This window comes from Salvelinus alpinus, chromosome 28 (assembly GCF_045679555.1).
Source record: "Salvelinus alpinus chromosome 28, SLU_Salpinus.1, whole genome shotgun sequence".
NCBI classification, from domain to species: domain Eukaryota; kingdom Metazoa; phylum Chordata; class Actinopteri; order Salmoniformes; family Salmonidae; genus Salvelinus; species Salvelinus alpinus.
This window is the reverse complement of record NC_092113.1, coordinates 19,632,165-19,646,712: the sequence shown is the minus strand read 5'-3', so window position 1 is coordinate 19,646,712 and position 14,548 is coordinate 19,632,165. Positions and strand designations below refer to the sequence as shown.

The following is a 14,548-nucleotide window of genomic DNA, read 5'->3' as shown; positions in this document are numbered from 1 at the left end:
AGAGAGCAATGACCGCAGTCGTTTACCCCCTTAGTGGGCAAATGGACATCACCAATCAAAACCCAACCTTCATTTATTTACCCGTTGTAGTGCGGGTAAATAAATACAAAGCGGTCGCTTTTTAAAGGCTGATACAAAAAGCGCATAAAGTGCAATCTTGTATCACACAGTGCCAGCCAATGAGAAGTTGGCCGCAATAAGGAATTCAGCGAAGCGAAATGGTACAAAATCCGAAAATGAACTGCAACGTCGAGAGACTAGAGAGCGAGAGACTGGTATGACGAGGGGGTGATCAGTAAAGCGGGTGAAATATATATGTTAAACCATCGCGCATATTCTAGGAATGATTTGCTTGAATGTCACTGAGTGTTTCACAGAGAAATGCAATCGGGACACAGACCCCCCCCCCCCAGCGCGCTGTCTCTCTTTCTCTCTCTCTGTCTCTTTCACATACACACACACGAAAAGGGATGGTGGATGCTCCTGACTCGATGGCTAAGACGAGGTGGGATAATCATGCGTGTCTGGCCCCGGGCGTTGATGCAGCTGCCGTTGCCTGATCTTTACTGGGCTGAGGGTAGGGTTGTTCCGGTTCCGACTGGATCTTCATCTCGATTCTGCTTGACATCGATGTTATCAAGCTATTTACATGTAAGAAGACAACGACTGATGTAGCCTAAAAAGCGCAACCGCAATTATTGAACAAATCTGAATGGAGTAATTAAATGCTACCATCGATGGAGGAGGATATTATTTATAATAACTAATGAAGTGCTGTCTTGGAGGAAGGGCAATAACCAGGGACATCCCCGTGAGACAACCGGCTAACCCGTTCTCCTGTTTGCTGCGATTTTTAAAAATGAGATCGGTACGTAGGCTGCCGTGAAAATAACATAATTGCATTAGTAATCAGGCTAGGACACCCTCTCCACCAGCACCCTCTTTTCGCCGTTCCCGGGGCAGCAAACGCGGCACCGAACGCAAACGCATCCACGACCCGGTCCGCGCCATCAAATCGACGCATTACTGGATGGGGAGTAGCATAGACTGTGAAGACCGTGAGTGCGTGTGTCAAAAGGGGGACAGCAGGAGACCGGGCCAGCTCAACCCCCCTGCACCGGTTAATTGCGCTCTAATCTGGCAAGTTTGGAGGGACGGAGAGTCCGGTGCAGTAAGGGCGCCTCAATGACCGTCTCATCCCGGGACAGGTAGAGAAGGCTAGAGAACGGCGGCGAGTTTGGAAGTTTTGATGCATATGATCACAACCACCATGATTTTTATGATTCTTGGCGCTTCAGTTGTAATGGTAAGATATTTGCTTTTTATTGTGCCCCCCATCGTGTGTGTTAAACGCCTACAGCATTTATTTTACGTATGTAGTCTATAGACTAATAATGTAGCTATAGCTATTACAAATAGCCTACAGATCACATTTGATATCACTGAAAATAATGATGACTTGAGAAAGTAGCCTACATACATACCTTGGCTATCATAAATAAACAATCTAAAGAACATTTTAGAACGAGGGTTGCAAAGTGGGTTTCCAAATGTATTTTTCGATTTCTCTTATGGACTGTAGCCTAATGCCAGGTCATATAACGGTGCTGTGTTGGAAATGGTGCTTGTCATGTGAGTTGACTCGAATGGTTATTTGCAGGCGATAGCCTGTTTAATGGACATGAACGCACTACTGGATCGCTTTCACAACTACATCTTACCGCATCTACGAGGGGAAGACCGCGTCTGTCATTGCAACTGTGGAAGGTAAAAAAAACAATATCATACAGTGATTCGTTTGGATGTATACAAACATCTGAAATGAAAGCGTAGCCTATAGAGTGAAGATAGCTGCTATGTTACCCGTCTAATCATAGGCTCATACTCGCTCAATAGGCCTCTCGAATGATTTCTCCTGCTGAACTGTTCGTTTTAATAAGCCTCCAAACATGCTCCATGCATAGGCCTAATCTCTTGAAAATGTACCTGATGTCGACTATGGTTTTATTCGAGTATGCATGTGTCTAACCGAAGGATAGCCTTATTTTTGCGATGCCTAGCTTGTGACGGTGTTTTAAGATTTATTCAGTTATTTGCCTTTTACTGCATACGTGAGCCATAAATATGTTATGAATTATGAGGAATGGGCTAAGGAATAATTTTTTATATTTAGATATGAGGAAATGTTGTTGGAGAGAGGACATTAGGGCTAGCCTATACCTATATTGAACCAGTTGTGAGAATGCGCCTATATATACATTGATCTATTACTTATAACCCGTATTATGAAGGCTGAAAATTGAATGAAACATAAAACAACTAGGCCTAGTTTAATGATAATTAGACCAGGTTTTCTATTACTGTTGTGATTAGGCCTATACAAGTTATATGTAGCCTCATATGTTCTCGATTGGTGGTCTATGCTCCTTACTACTTGAATTATTGTGTTTTAAAACATTAAATAATGCAAATGAGATTGGTACAGGTTTTACATGACTGACTCACATACAGGAACTGTAAACCGAAATTGGGCCCTTGGTCTTGGAAGTTTTATTTTATTTTATTTTTGTTAAGTGCTGTAGCTTGCCCAAGGGTATGGCAACAGTGTTGTGCCAGCTTTTAAAATAAGAGCCCTCTGATCCAATAGATACACACCTATCGACTTCATTAGGATATTAAGCCCTGGATAAAGGCAAGTTGAGGCCTGAGTCCGAACACATACATATTGCAACATTTTGTAAGTGCTGGGTTATTCTTGGTCAGTGCAGAATCTTAGTCAAATGAATTCCTAACTTGCTTGGATCTAATACATTCACTGAGGACAGGAAAATCTGTTCTGAGTTGCCCCACTGATGTGATATCACTGCATAGTCACATTGTAGCAGGTCTTGGCCCTGTATGAATACTGTTCTTTTGACTGCCTACAGTTCAACAACCTGAGATATGGGTCATGAAGTGTCACTAAGATCAGGATTGTCATCATAAAATAATATTGGCCAACATTTGGAGAAGGGCCTCTCTCACTCCCTCTAATTTCAAGAAATTCTCATAGTAATGCTATATTAGGCCTATATATGCCTTTAGAAGAATTGTAGAGACACATTTGTAAAAAATGTATGCCAATTATGTCTAGTGACATAATTTATGCCGTTTATCATTGCAATGTTTTTTGTGTGGTTTATTTTAAGTCGTTTTTAAATATTGATAAATCCTCTGCTACTCAATATTCAATGTGCAATGCATATAATATTCTTAGCTTTTAATTAATTATATATTTTCATACTTGTGCTTATTACCCTTCTGTACCCGGGTACATACAGTACATCTAGTCCTAAACTAGACCCCAACAATTGCACTTTTGTTTCCAACACACGTCTGGTTGTCATTGTCTTTAATTAAGCCAGAGGCGTCATTCCCATAGGGGGCACAGGGGTACTTGACCCCTAAGATTTGTCCTATACATTTTTTTACAGTATTTGGTTCCAACCTCCGTGTCTTTGTGAGACGCAGAGTAGGTGAACTGATGAACACAGTTGTTTACATCCCTGTTAGTGAGCATTTCTCCTTTGCCTGTCATTTAGCAGACGCTCTTATCCAGAGTGACTTATAGTAGTGAGTACATACATTTTCATTCATACTGGTCCCCTGTGGGAATCAAACACACAACCCTGGCATTTCAAGTGCCATGCCAATTGAGCCGCACAGGACGATCCACCTGCCAGGGGGCATATCAAGAAGCTGATTCAAACAGCATGATTATTACACAGGTGCACCTTGTGCTGGGGACAATAAAAGGCCACACTAAAATGTTCAATTTTGTCACACAACACAATGCCACAGATGTCTCAACTTTTGAGGGAGTGTGCAATTGGCATGCTGACTGCAGGAATGTCCACCAGAGCTGTTGCCAGATACAATTATGTTAATTTCTCTACTATAAGCCACCTCCAACATCATTTTAGAGAATTTGTCAGTTCTTTCAACCGGCCTCACAACCGCAGACCACTTGTAACCACAGCAGCCCAGGACCTCCACGTCCGGCTTCTTCACCTGGGGCATCGTCGGAGACCAGCCATCCAGACAGCTGATGAAACTGAGGAGTATTTCTGTCTGTAATAAAGCCCCTTTGTAGGGAAAAACTCATTCTGATTGGCTGGGCCTGGCTCCCCAGTGGATGGGCCTGGCTGCCAAGTGGGTGGGCCTATGGCTGCACCCATGCCCAGTCATGTGAAATCCATAGATTCGGGCATAATGAATTTATTTCATTTGACTGATTTACTTATATGAACTATAACTCATTAAAATCGTTGAAATTGTTGCATGTTGCGTTTATATTTTTGTTCAGTGTATATACAGTATATACAGTGGGGCAAAAAAGTATTTAGTCAGCAACCAATTGTGCAAGTTCTCCCACTTAAAAAGATGAGAGAGGCCTGTAATTTTCATCATAGGTACACTTCAACTATGACAGACAAAATTAGAAAAAAAAATCCAGAAAATCACATTGTAGGATTTGTTATGAATTTATTTGCAAATTATGGTGGAAAATAAGTATTTGGTCAATAACAAAAGTTTATCTCAATAGTTTGTTATATACCCTTTGTTGGCAATGACAGAGGTCAAACGTTTTCTGTAAGTCTTCACAAGGTTTTCACACACTGTTGCTGGTATTTTGGCCCATTCCTCCATGCAGATCTCCTCTAGAGCAGTGATGTTTTGGGGCTGTTGCTGGGCAACACGGACTTTCAACTCCCTCCAAAGATTTTCTATGGGGTTGAGATCTGGAGACTGGCTAGGCCACTCCAGGACCTTGAAATGCTTCTTACGAAGCCACTCCTTCGTTGTCCGGGCGGTGTGTTTGGGATCATTGTCATGCTGAAAGACCCAACCACGTTTCATCTTCAATGCCCTTGCTGATGGAAGGAGGTTTTCACTCAAAATCTCACGATACATGGCCCCATTCATTCTTTCCTTTACATGGATCAGTCGTCCTGGTCCCTTTGCAGAAAAACAGCCCCAAAGCATGATGTTTCCACCCCCATGCTTCACAGTAGGTATGGTGTTCTTTGGATGCAACTCAGCATTCTTTGTCCTCCAAACACGACGAGTTGAGTTTTTACCAAAAAGTTATATTTTGGTTTCATCTGACCATATGACATTCTCCCAATCTTCTTCTGGATCATCCAAATGCTCTCTAGCAAACTTCAGACGGGCCTGGACATGTACTGGCTTAAGCAGGGGGACACGTCTGGCACTGCAGGATTTGAGTCCCTGGCGGCGTAGTGTGTTACTGATGGTAGGCTTTGTTACTTTGGTCCCAGCTCTCTGCAGGTCATTCACTAGGTCCCCCCATGTGGTTCTGGGATTTTTGCTCACCGTTCTTGTGATCATTTTGACCCCACGGGGTGAGATCTTGCGTGGAGCCCCAGATCGAGGGAGATTATCAGTGGTCTTGTATGTCTTCCATTTCCTAATAACTGCTCCCACAGTTAATTTCTTCAAACCAAGCTGCTTACCTATTGCAGATTCAGTCTTCCCAGCCTGGTGCAGGTCTACAATTTTGTTTCTGGTGTCCTTTGACAGCTCTTTGTTCTTGGCCATAGTCGAGTTTGGAGTGTGACTGTTTGAGGTTGTGGACAGGTGTCTTTTATACTGATAACAAGTTCAAACAGGTGCCATTAATACAGGTAACGAGTGGAGGACAGAGGAGCCTCTTAAAGAAGAAGTTACAGGTCTGTGAGAGCCAGAAATTTTGCTTGTTTGTAGGTGACCAAATACTTATTTTCCACCATAATTTGAAAATAAATTCATAAAAATCCTACAATGTGATTTTCTGGAAAAAATTTTCTCATTTTGTCTGTCATAGTTGAAGTGTACCTATGATGAAAATTACAGGCCTCTCTCATCTTTTTAAGTGGGAGAACTTGCACAATTGGTGGCTGACTAAATACTTTTTTGCCCCACTGTATATATATAAATATCACGGTGCATTTAGAAAGTTTACCCAGTACTTTGTTGAAGCACCTTTGTGAGCAATTAAAGGGTTGTTGGGTATGAAGCTACAAGCTTGGCACAACTGTATTTTTGTGGAGTTTACCCCATTATTCTCTGCAGATCCTCTCAAACTCTGGTTGGATGTGGAGCATTGCTGCAGAACTATTTTCAGGTCTCTCCAGAGATGTTCGATCAGGTTAAATTCCGGGCTCTGGCTGGGCCACTCAATGACATTCAGAGACTTGTCCTGCTGTGTGCTTAGAGTTATTGTCCTGTTGGAAGGTGAACCTTTTCCCCAGTCTGAGGTCCTGAGCGCTCTGGAGCAGGTTTTTGTCAAGGATCTCTCTGTACTTTACTCTGTTCATCTTTGCCTCAATCCTGACTAGTCTCCCAGTCCCTGCCGCTCAAAAACATCCCACAACATGATGCTGCCACCACCATGCTTCACCATAAGGACAGTGCCAGGTTTCCTCCAGACGTGACGCTTGGCATTCAGGCCAAAGAGTTTGATCTTGGTTTCATCAGACCAGAGAATCTTCTTTCTCATGGTCAGAGTCCTTTAGGTGCCTTTTGTTGACAAACTCCAAGCGGGCTGTCATGTGCCTTTTACTGAGGAGTGGCTTCCGTCTGGCCACTCTACCATAAAGGCCTGATTGGTGGAGTGTTGCAGAGATGGTTGTCCTTCTGGAAAGGTCTCTCATCTCCACAGAGGAACTCTGGAGCTCTGTCAGAGTGACCAACGGGTTCTTGGTCATGTCTCTGACCAAGGCACTTCTCACGCGATTGCTAAGTTTGGACAGGCGGACATCTCTAGGAAGAGTGTAGGTGGTTCCAAACTTCTTCCATTTAAGAATGATGGAGGCCACTGTGTTCTTGGGGCCCTTTAATGCTGCAGAATTTTTTTGGTACCCTTCTCCACATCTGTGCCTTGACACAATCATGTCTTGGAGATGTACGGACATTCCTTCGACATCATTTTGCTCTGACATGCACTGTCAACTATGGGATCTTATATTTTTGCAAAAAATTCTAAAAACCTGTTTTCGCTTTGTGATTATGGGGTATTGTGTGTAGATTAATGAGGGGGAAAATGTATTTAATCTATTTTAAGATAAGGCTGTAACATAACAAAATGTGGAAAAAGTCAAGGGGTCTGAATACTTTCAGAATGCACCGTATAATCTTTTTGTCGTTGTTTCTCTGTAATACTACTAGCCACAATTTTATTTCAGTCAGGAGGATACAGACAGCCCAAGAGATATGCTTAGATATGCAAAAAAAAATATATATATTTCTTTTTACATAGAATTAAGCATAATGATGATGGCTCTAGATTGCAGGAAAAAGCTATTTCAGGTCTTTTAAAAATGCAATATTCTCCAACTACAGGACGGGAGGCCTCTCTTCGGATCAACCCTCAGACATCCTTAATTACTTTGTGGCCTGTCAGATTTTGGGGGTGCATGACTACCCTGAATTAAGCCAATGGAAAGTGAGTGACAGGGGCTGCATTCAGGCTCTGGTCAAAAGTAGTGCACTATGTAGGGAAAAGGTGCCATTTGAGACGCAGCCCACGTTGTCTTTTACTGCAATGGAAATGCTCTTAAATAAGAGCTACTAATTTTACGTAAAATGTTTACCCTCTCAGCATAAACATTTAATGGAACAGATAGACAGATGAGGCCACCTGAGCTTGAATGCTGCCTGAGCCTACCTTAAGTGCATGTGGAATCAAATTAAATGAAATCAATTTGTATTTGTCACATTCACCAAATACAACAGGTGTAGTAGACCTTACCGTGAAATGCTTACTTATAAGCCCGTAACCAACAATGCAGTTTTAAGAAAATAAAGTTAAGAAAAGATTTACTAAATAAACTAAAGTAAAAAATTAAATATATATTTTTTAATAACAATAACGAGGCTATATACATTTACATTTACATTTAAGTCATTTAGCAGACGCTCTTATCCAGAGCGACTTACAAATTGGTGCATTCACCTTATGACATCCATATACAGGGGATACAATGTGGAGGGGTACAGGTTAGTCAAGATAATTTGTACATATAGGTAGGGGTCAAGTGACGATGCAAATGGTCCAGGTGGCCATTTGATTAATTGTTCAGCAGTGTTATGGCTTGGACGTAGAGGAGCCTTTTGGACCTAGACTTAGGCGCTCCGGTACCACTTGCCTTGCGGTAGCAGAGAGAACAGTCTATGACTTGGGTGACTGGAGTCTTTGACAATTTTTTGAGCCTTCCTCTGACACTGCCTAGTATATACTGTAGGTCCTGGATGGCAGGAAACTTGGCCCCAGTGATGTATTGGCCGTATGCACTACTCTCTGTAGAATCTTACGGTCAGATGCCGAGCAGTTGCCATACAAAGCTGTGATGCAACTGGTCAGGATGCTCTCGATGGTGTAGCTGTAGAACTTTTTGAGGATCTGGGAACCCATGCCAAATCTCTTCACTCTCCTGAGGGGGAAAAGGCGTTGTTGTGCCCTCTTCAAAACTGTCTTGGTGTTTTTGGACCATGATAGTTTGTTGATGATGTGGACACCAAGGAACTTGAAACTCTCGACCCACTCCACTACAGCCCCGTCGATGTGAATGAGGGTGTGTTCGGCCCTCCTTTTCCTGTAGTCCATGATCAGTTCCTTTGTCTTGCTCACGTTGAGGGAGGTTGTTGTCCTGGCACCACACTGCCAGGTCTCTGACCTCCTCCATATAGGCTGTCTCATCGTTGTCAGTGTTGTGTCGTCAGCAATCTTAATGATGGTGTTGGAGTCATGCTTGGCCACGCAGTCGTGGGTGAACAGGAGTACAGGAGGGGACTAACCATGTACCCTGCACCCATGAAGGGCCCCCGTGTTGAGGATCAGGCCTGAGGCCACATCCACAGTAATTTAATTTGGCACCTGCGATTGCTAGCTTGTCAGATCACTGCTTGTGAACCACAGGTTCTCATTGTATGAGATGTAGGCTACCTTTGAGAGCAACGTTAGGTACGCTGTTATGTAAGGCTTTGATAATACTCTGGTGTTTATTTGGAATTGGAAACAGGAATGAGACATTTATTTTCATATTGCAGCTGTTTCCACTGATGTTTGAGTATGTTTCTAGATATTAATTATTCTCTATTCACCAGCATGCCTTTCTATTCTCCATTTTGTACCAAATTAGTAATGAGAATTCCTGCTATTTACCCAATTTCATCACCCACCCCCCTAATTTCACCACCGCCCCATCTCATCTTGTCCTTCCCTCCATCACAAACACCTTCTAACCTCCAGCGTGGTCTCTTCCAGGCATCATGTCCACTATGTGATCCCGTACGATGGGGACCATTCTCTTGTGGACTCGTCGGAGAACTACTTTGTCAGTGACAGCGTGACCAAGCAGGAGATGGACCTGATGCTGGGGCTGCTGCTGGGCTTCTGTATCAGCTGGCTCCTGCTGTGGCTGGACGGAGTGCTGCACTGTGCTGTCAGGGCATGGAGGGCCAGCCGCTACTATGGTGAGTCAACAAGAGACTTGGTCCGTTTGACTGGGAAAAGTTTGACATGGCCTGACAAATGTGACACAGAATGAGCAGAAATGTTTTCAATAATCTGATGAGAGAAGTATTGTTTTGTTGATTCCCACCTCTGTGAAAAGAGAGATGGTGAGTGAAGTGGTATTGGTGTTAATATTTTGACTGCTACATTATATGAGGTTGATCAGTGTTACTCCTACATATTTTCTTGGGGATGAGACATGGGTGTGCAAATGGCCAGAATTGACCTCCCACCGTACCATTCATTGAAACCAGGCTTCCTTGGGTTGGTGGATAGCCCAACCCGCCTGGCTATAAGTGATGGTTATGGGAAACTTTACAGAACTTGAGGACATAAGGGCTCAGTTGTTTTTTCAAATAAATAATTTAATAGGGGAAAAAGGGAAAAGTGTGTTCCAGGCTAAATGAATTGTCTCACAGGATATTTAATGTACAGTACTGTATGCAGTGTGTTGTGGTCATGGATTGGAATTAAGACGTTATGCAAGTAATTAGTGGGTGAAGGAAATTGGAAAAAGCTTACTTTGTTTCCATTGAGGGGGAATAATTATGTGTGTAAAGTACAGGCATAGTGAAACTAATATGAATATTGCTGTGGAAATATTGCTGCCCTCAGATGTGATGTGTTTAGTACATACTGATTGACTGAGACAAAGATTCCCTACCCGTAATACAGAGGGCACTTGTCTATACACCACAAAGATACACAATGTCTCAAGTCTTGCCAATGTTAGATTAGCAAGCCAGACCTCACTGGGGGCGAGGCCATGCCAATGTGAACATATTAGAGGACTTCTTGTCCATACTCCTACTCCTGATTCAATCATTTATCCAGTGTTCTTATATAAGTGTTGGAATATTCCAATTATGTCAGCTAAGCTTTATCTTGTGCAGCTCTCAATGTCAGAACAGGCCTATATTTTGTAGCTGGCATGGATCCATTAGATTTAAGACAATGCTAATGTAGGTGATGTGACCTGGATGACTGCTGTTACGGTCAGAAAATAGAGGGGTAAAATGTCTAGTGAGTGTAAATGAAAGAGATGGCCAATTAATTACCTTTGATTAATATGAAACCAGTACACAAAGATGGGGCACTAAAAAACAGTATTACATTATTTTATTTCCTGAAAATATTAAATTCAAAGTAGTAATGCAATATTTTTTTGATGCATGTCATATTTTTCTTGATGATAAAAGAGAATTTGGTAGTTTGAAGCATACATATATTTCCAGTCTTAGATTGTGATTCTAGTAGTATTAGGCAAGAAACAACTGCTTTAGCTTTGCAGCACAGAATCAACCCATTTGATATTCTGTGCATAACATCAACATAAAAAATATACTCAGATTATACATTCAAATGATTCCCTCGAGGTATAGAAGGGTGGCTCTAGGCTTTACTTTGTGCTGGAATCCTTGTGCATGGAAGGAATGCCCCTTCACCGGTGTTTGGCTGTGACGTTGATGGCGGGTCAGACTCGTTTAGCCTCCCTGAGATGGGGAGTGAAGGTAAGGCTGACGGAGAGGGAAGGAAGGAGGGGGGGGGGGTGTGTGTGCAGATACTGTCACTTCCCCACCCCCACATACACTCTCTCTCTCTCACACACACACACACACACACACACACACACACACACACACACACACACACACACACACACACACACACACACACACACACACACACACACACACACACACACACACACACACACACACACACACAAACACACACACACACTCTCTCTTCTCGGGAGCTATTAATAGAGTGAAAGAGAGCAGCTGGAATGGCGGGCGAGGTAGAAACATGCACACCATACAGACACACAAACACACACACCACATTGAGGTGCACATCGATTCCTTTTGCTTTTCTAATTCCATCTATATACCCTATATACTCTATATGCTCTCCATTCAGTCATTGAATCCCCCTTTTCTATCCATTTTCTTTATACAGCATCCTTTTGGAAAGGGATGATTCCTTTCTTATTGTCTATTTCTCATGAATAACTGATTCATATTCTTTGGCACCAGTGACATCGGTGGAAAGATATTTGATTTAGCAAAATAGGGTAACAAAATATGATAACAAAAGGGGAAAATTATGACTTGGCAAAACCATCGCCCCCTTCCCTCCCTCCGTAGAAAGACCTTAACATTTCTGCCCTCACCCCACTTTCTGCATTACATTACCATTTACATTTTTCTCCTGACTCCATCTCTCCATCCTTTTATTGAAATGAGAAGGACCTGTCTCGTTCTGACGTTTCCTTTGGATACCCTTCAGAACAGTCCTTGTGGATTTCATACCCATTCACAGTTATAAATAACTCCCTCCTCCCTCCCTTCTTCCAGCTACTCCCCTTCCCCCCCAACCTTTTGCAGGGACATTTGCTAGTGCTGTCTGGGGCTCTCCCTCCTGTTTCTCTCCCATCTCAGTGGGCCTCACCATCTAAGCCTGACAGGGACAAATCCCTCCACAAATTTTACCTCACACTCATATGCTTGGGGAAAGAAATCCAAAATGATTTTTTCAAGTCGCTATTATTAATGTATAGCAGGATATATAAATTGAAACGTACATATACTACATGAGAAAAAGTATGTGGACACCTGCTCGTCGAACATCTCATTCCAAAATCATGGGCATTAATATGGAGTTGGTCCCCCCTTTGCTGCCATAACAGCCTCCACTCTTCTGGGAAGGCTTTCCACTAGATGTTGGAACATTGCAGCGGGGAATTGGTTCCATTCATCCACAAGAGCATTAGTAAGGTCGGGCACTGATGTTGGGCGATTAGGCCTGGCTTGCAGTCTGCATTACAATTCATCCCTAAGGTGTTTGATGGGGTTGAGGTCAGGGCTCTGTGCAGGTCACTCAAGTTCTTTTCACACGGGTGCATTGTCATGCTGAAACAGGAAAGGGCCTTCCCTAAACTGTTGCCACAAAGTTGGAAGCGCAGAATCGTCATTAGCATTAACATTTCCTATCACTGAAACTGAGGGGCCTAGTCCGAACCATGAAAAACAGTCCCAGCATTCTCCTGGCATCCGCCAAACCCAGATTCGTCCATCGGACTGCCAGATGGTGAAGTTTCCAGAGGCAGTTTGGATCTTGGTAATGAGTATTGCAACCGAGGACAGACAATGTTCGCGCGCTACGCGATTTAGTTCTGTGAACTTGTGTGGCCTACCAATTTGCAGCTGAGACATTGTTACTCCTACGCATTTCCACTTCACAATAACAGTACTTACAGTTGACCGATGCAGCTCTAGCAGGGCAGAAATTTGATGAACTGACTTGTTGGAAAGGTGGCATCCCACTGTATGACGGTGCCACGTTGAAAGTCACTGAGCTCTTCATTGAGGCCATTCTACTGCCAATGTTTGTCTATGGAGATTGCATGGCGGTGTGCTCGATTTTATACACCTGTCAGCAGGTGTGGCTGAAAAAGCCGAATACACAAATTTGAAAGGGTGTCCACATACTTTTGTATATATAGTGTACCACGTACAGTATGGGTAAAAATCTATGTTTGGCAGATGAATGTGTGGGCAACAAATGTGTTTCTGTAATTGGACTATTGTACTACCAAGGATTAGGTTGATGGGAGCATCAAGGACATTTTGGCATCTAATAAACCTAACCAAATTCACTCCCATTCTCTTATTACCCCACAATGAGATAAACGATTAGAATTTGTATCTCACTTCTCTAGTTTCTTCACTCCTCTAACAATCTCCCTCTCTCCTCTTGCCCCCCAGACACCCCTTCCTGGTCATGGCTCCCCTCATTCTGTAACCTTCGAGATCTGCGTCGACGTGCCCAGCTCAGACAGCTGGAGGACTCCACTGGCAACATGGTCCACATCAAGCAGAAGCTCTACCACAACGGCCACCCCAGCCCACGCCACCTCTGAAACAAGAATCCCCCCTCCAGCCCCTCAAACTGCCCCAAGGCCAACTGCTGCCTCAGAGACACTGGAAAACTGCCCTCCGACTGTTCATAACACACCTGGCCCGAGACTTTCTTACTGACACAAGTCAGCACCCACCAATCCAAACTCGAGCAGAAGATAGTCGTCACTGAAATCTTGTCTATGTCCACCATTGAGGTAGGAAGGAAAAACAAGCATTTTTAAGGGTGCTTTCTGTATAGAAAAATGTTCTGTGTTCATTGTTGAAACTTGGCATGATCTTTTAGAACAGGGTACGATGCACATTGTTTATAAAAAAAAATCTCGATGGGGAGGGTATTTCTCTAAAGTGGGAGGGAGGTAAATGGATAGGGGTGGGTTTCAAGATTTTATGATGGGAAGTTTAGATTGCTGCTTCTGTAAATTCTTCTAATATGGGGAAGTGGGAACACAGGGTAGGTTTGTTCATGAGTGTGGTGAGTCAAGTGTTACGAGTAGAGCTGATGGACTGTATGGAAGGATAAACGGAGCGTAGGAAAGAGAAGGATGACAGCCGTCTGGAAGTGAACAGTGTGATGTCTGCTAAAAACACAGATTAATTTGTTTTGTTACTTAGTGAATTAAATGAATGTATTAATTTTACCTGTAAATATAAGAGGGGGAGGGGAGCATACGTTTGTGGTTAGGGTTCTCTGCACTGTTATTATTTATGAAGGTAGAAAATGAATTGCCAGCCAAGATAAGACGGAGACAGTTCAGTGCTTCCCTCGTCTTCCCAATATTGTGTCCAATAGCACTTCCCACTTTGCTATATCCAATTCCTTCATACTTATCAGAAGCAACCAGCCTAGAAGCAGTGGGAACCCTCACCCAGTCCCTCTCTCCCTCTGTCCAGACATTGCTGTTGTGAAGATAAAATGTCTGTTTTATTAAAAGTGCCATTGAAGCACAACAGTGACCCCTGACGTTTGAATGTGTCATTGCCTCAACATCAGTAGCCATACCATTGAAAAAAACAGAATTCCTAGAGGTTGTACTTGTGAGCGGTTATTTTTTAATCAACTGTTCAG

General features: G+C 43.0%; 1 protein-coding gene across 1 annotated transcript; it reads left to right on the top strand.

The window, feature by feature from the left end:
* The first annotated feature begins 1,084 nt into the window (after nucleotides 1-1,084).
* LOC139557349 (transmembrane protein 240-like) lies at nucleotides 1,085-14,436 on the top strand. Its single transcript, XM_071372041.1, has 4 exons — nucleotides 1,085-1,306; nucleotides 1,661-1,767; nucleotides 9,308-9,516; nucleotides 13,327-14,436. Exons 1-4 carry the CDS (start codon nucleotides 1,250-1,252, stop codon nucleotides 13,479-13,481), a joined length of 528 nt encoding a protein of 175 aa, XP_071228142.1. The 5' UTR covers nucleotides 1,085-1,249; the 3' UTR covers nucleotides 13,482-14,436.
* The last annotated feature ends 112 nt before the right edge of the window (nucleotides 14,437-14,548 follow it).

Excerpts from the sequence above, each read along its gene's own strand:
- LOC139557349 (XM_071372041.1), top strand. The coding sequence starts at position 1,250 with ATGCATATGATCACAACCACCATGATTTTTATGATTCTTGGCGCTTCA. Across the intron at positions 1,307-1,660 it reads TTGGCGCTTCAGTTGTAATG|GCGATAGCCTGTTTAATGGA; the intron begins GTAAGATATTTG and ends GGTTATTTGCAG. Across the intron at positions 9,517-13,326 it reads GAGGGCCAGCCGCTACTATG|ACACCCCTTCCTGGTCATGG; the intron begins GTGAGTCAACAA and ends CTTGCCCCCCAG.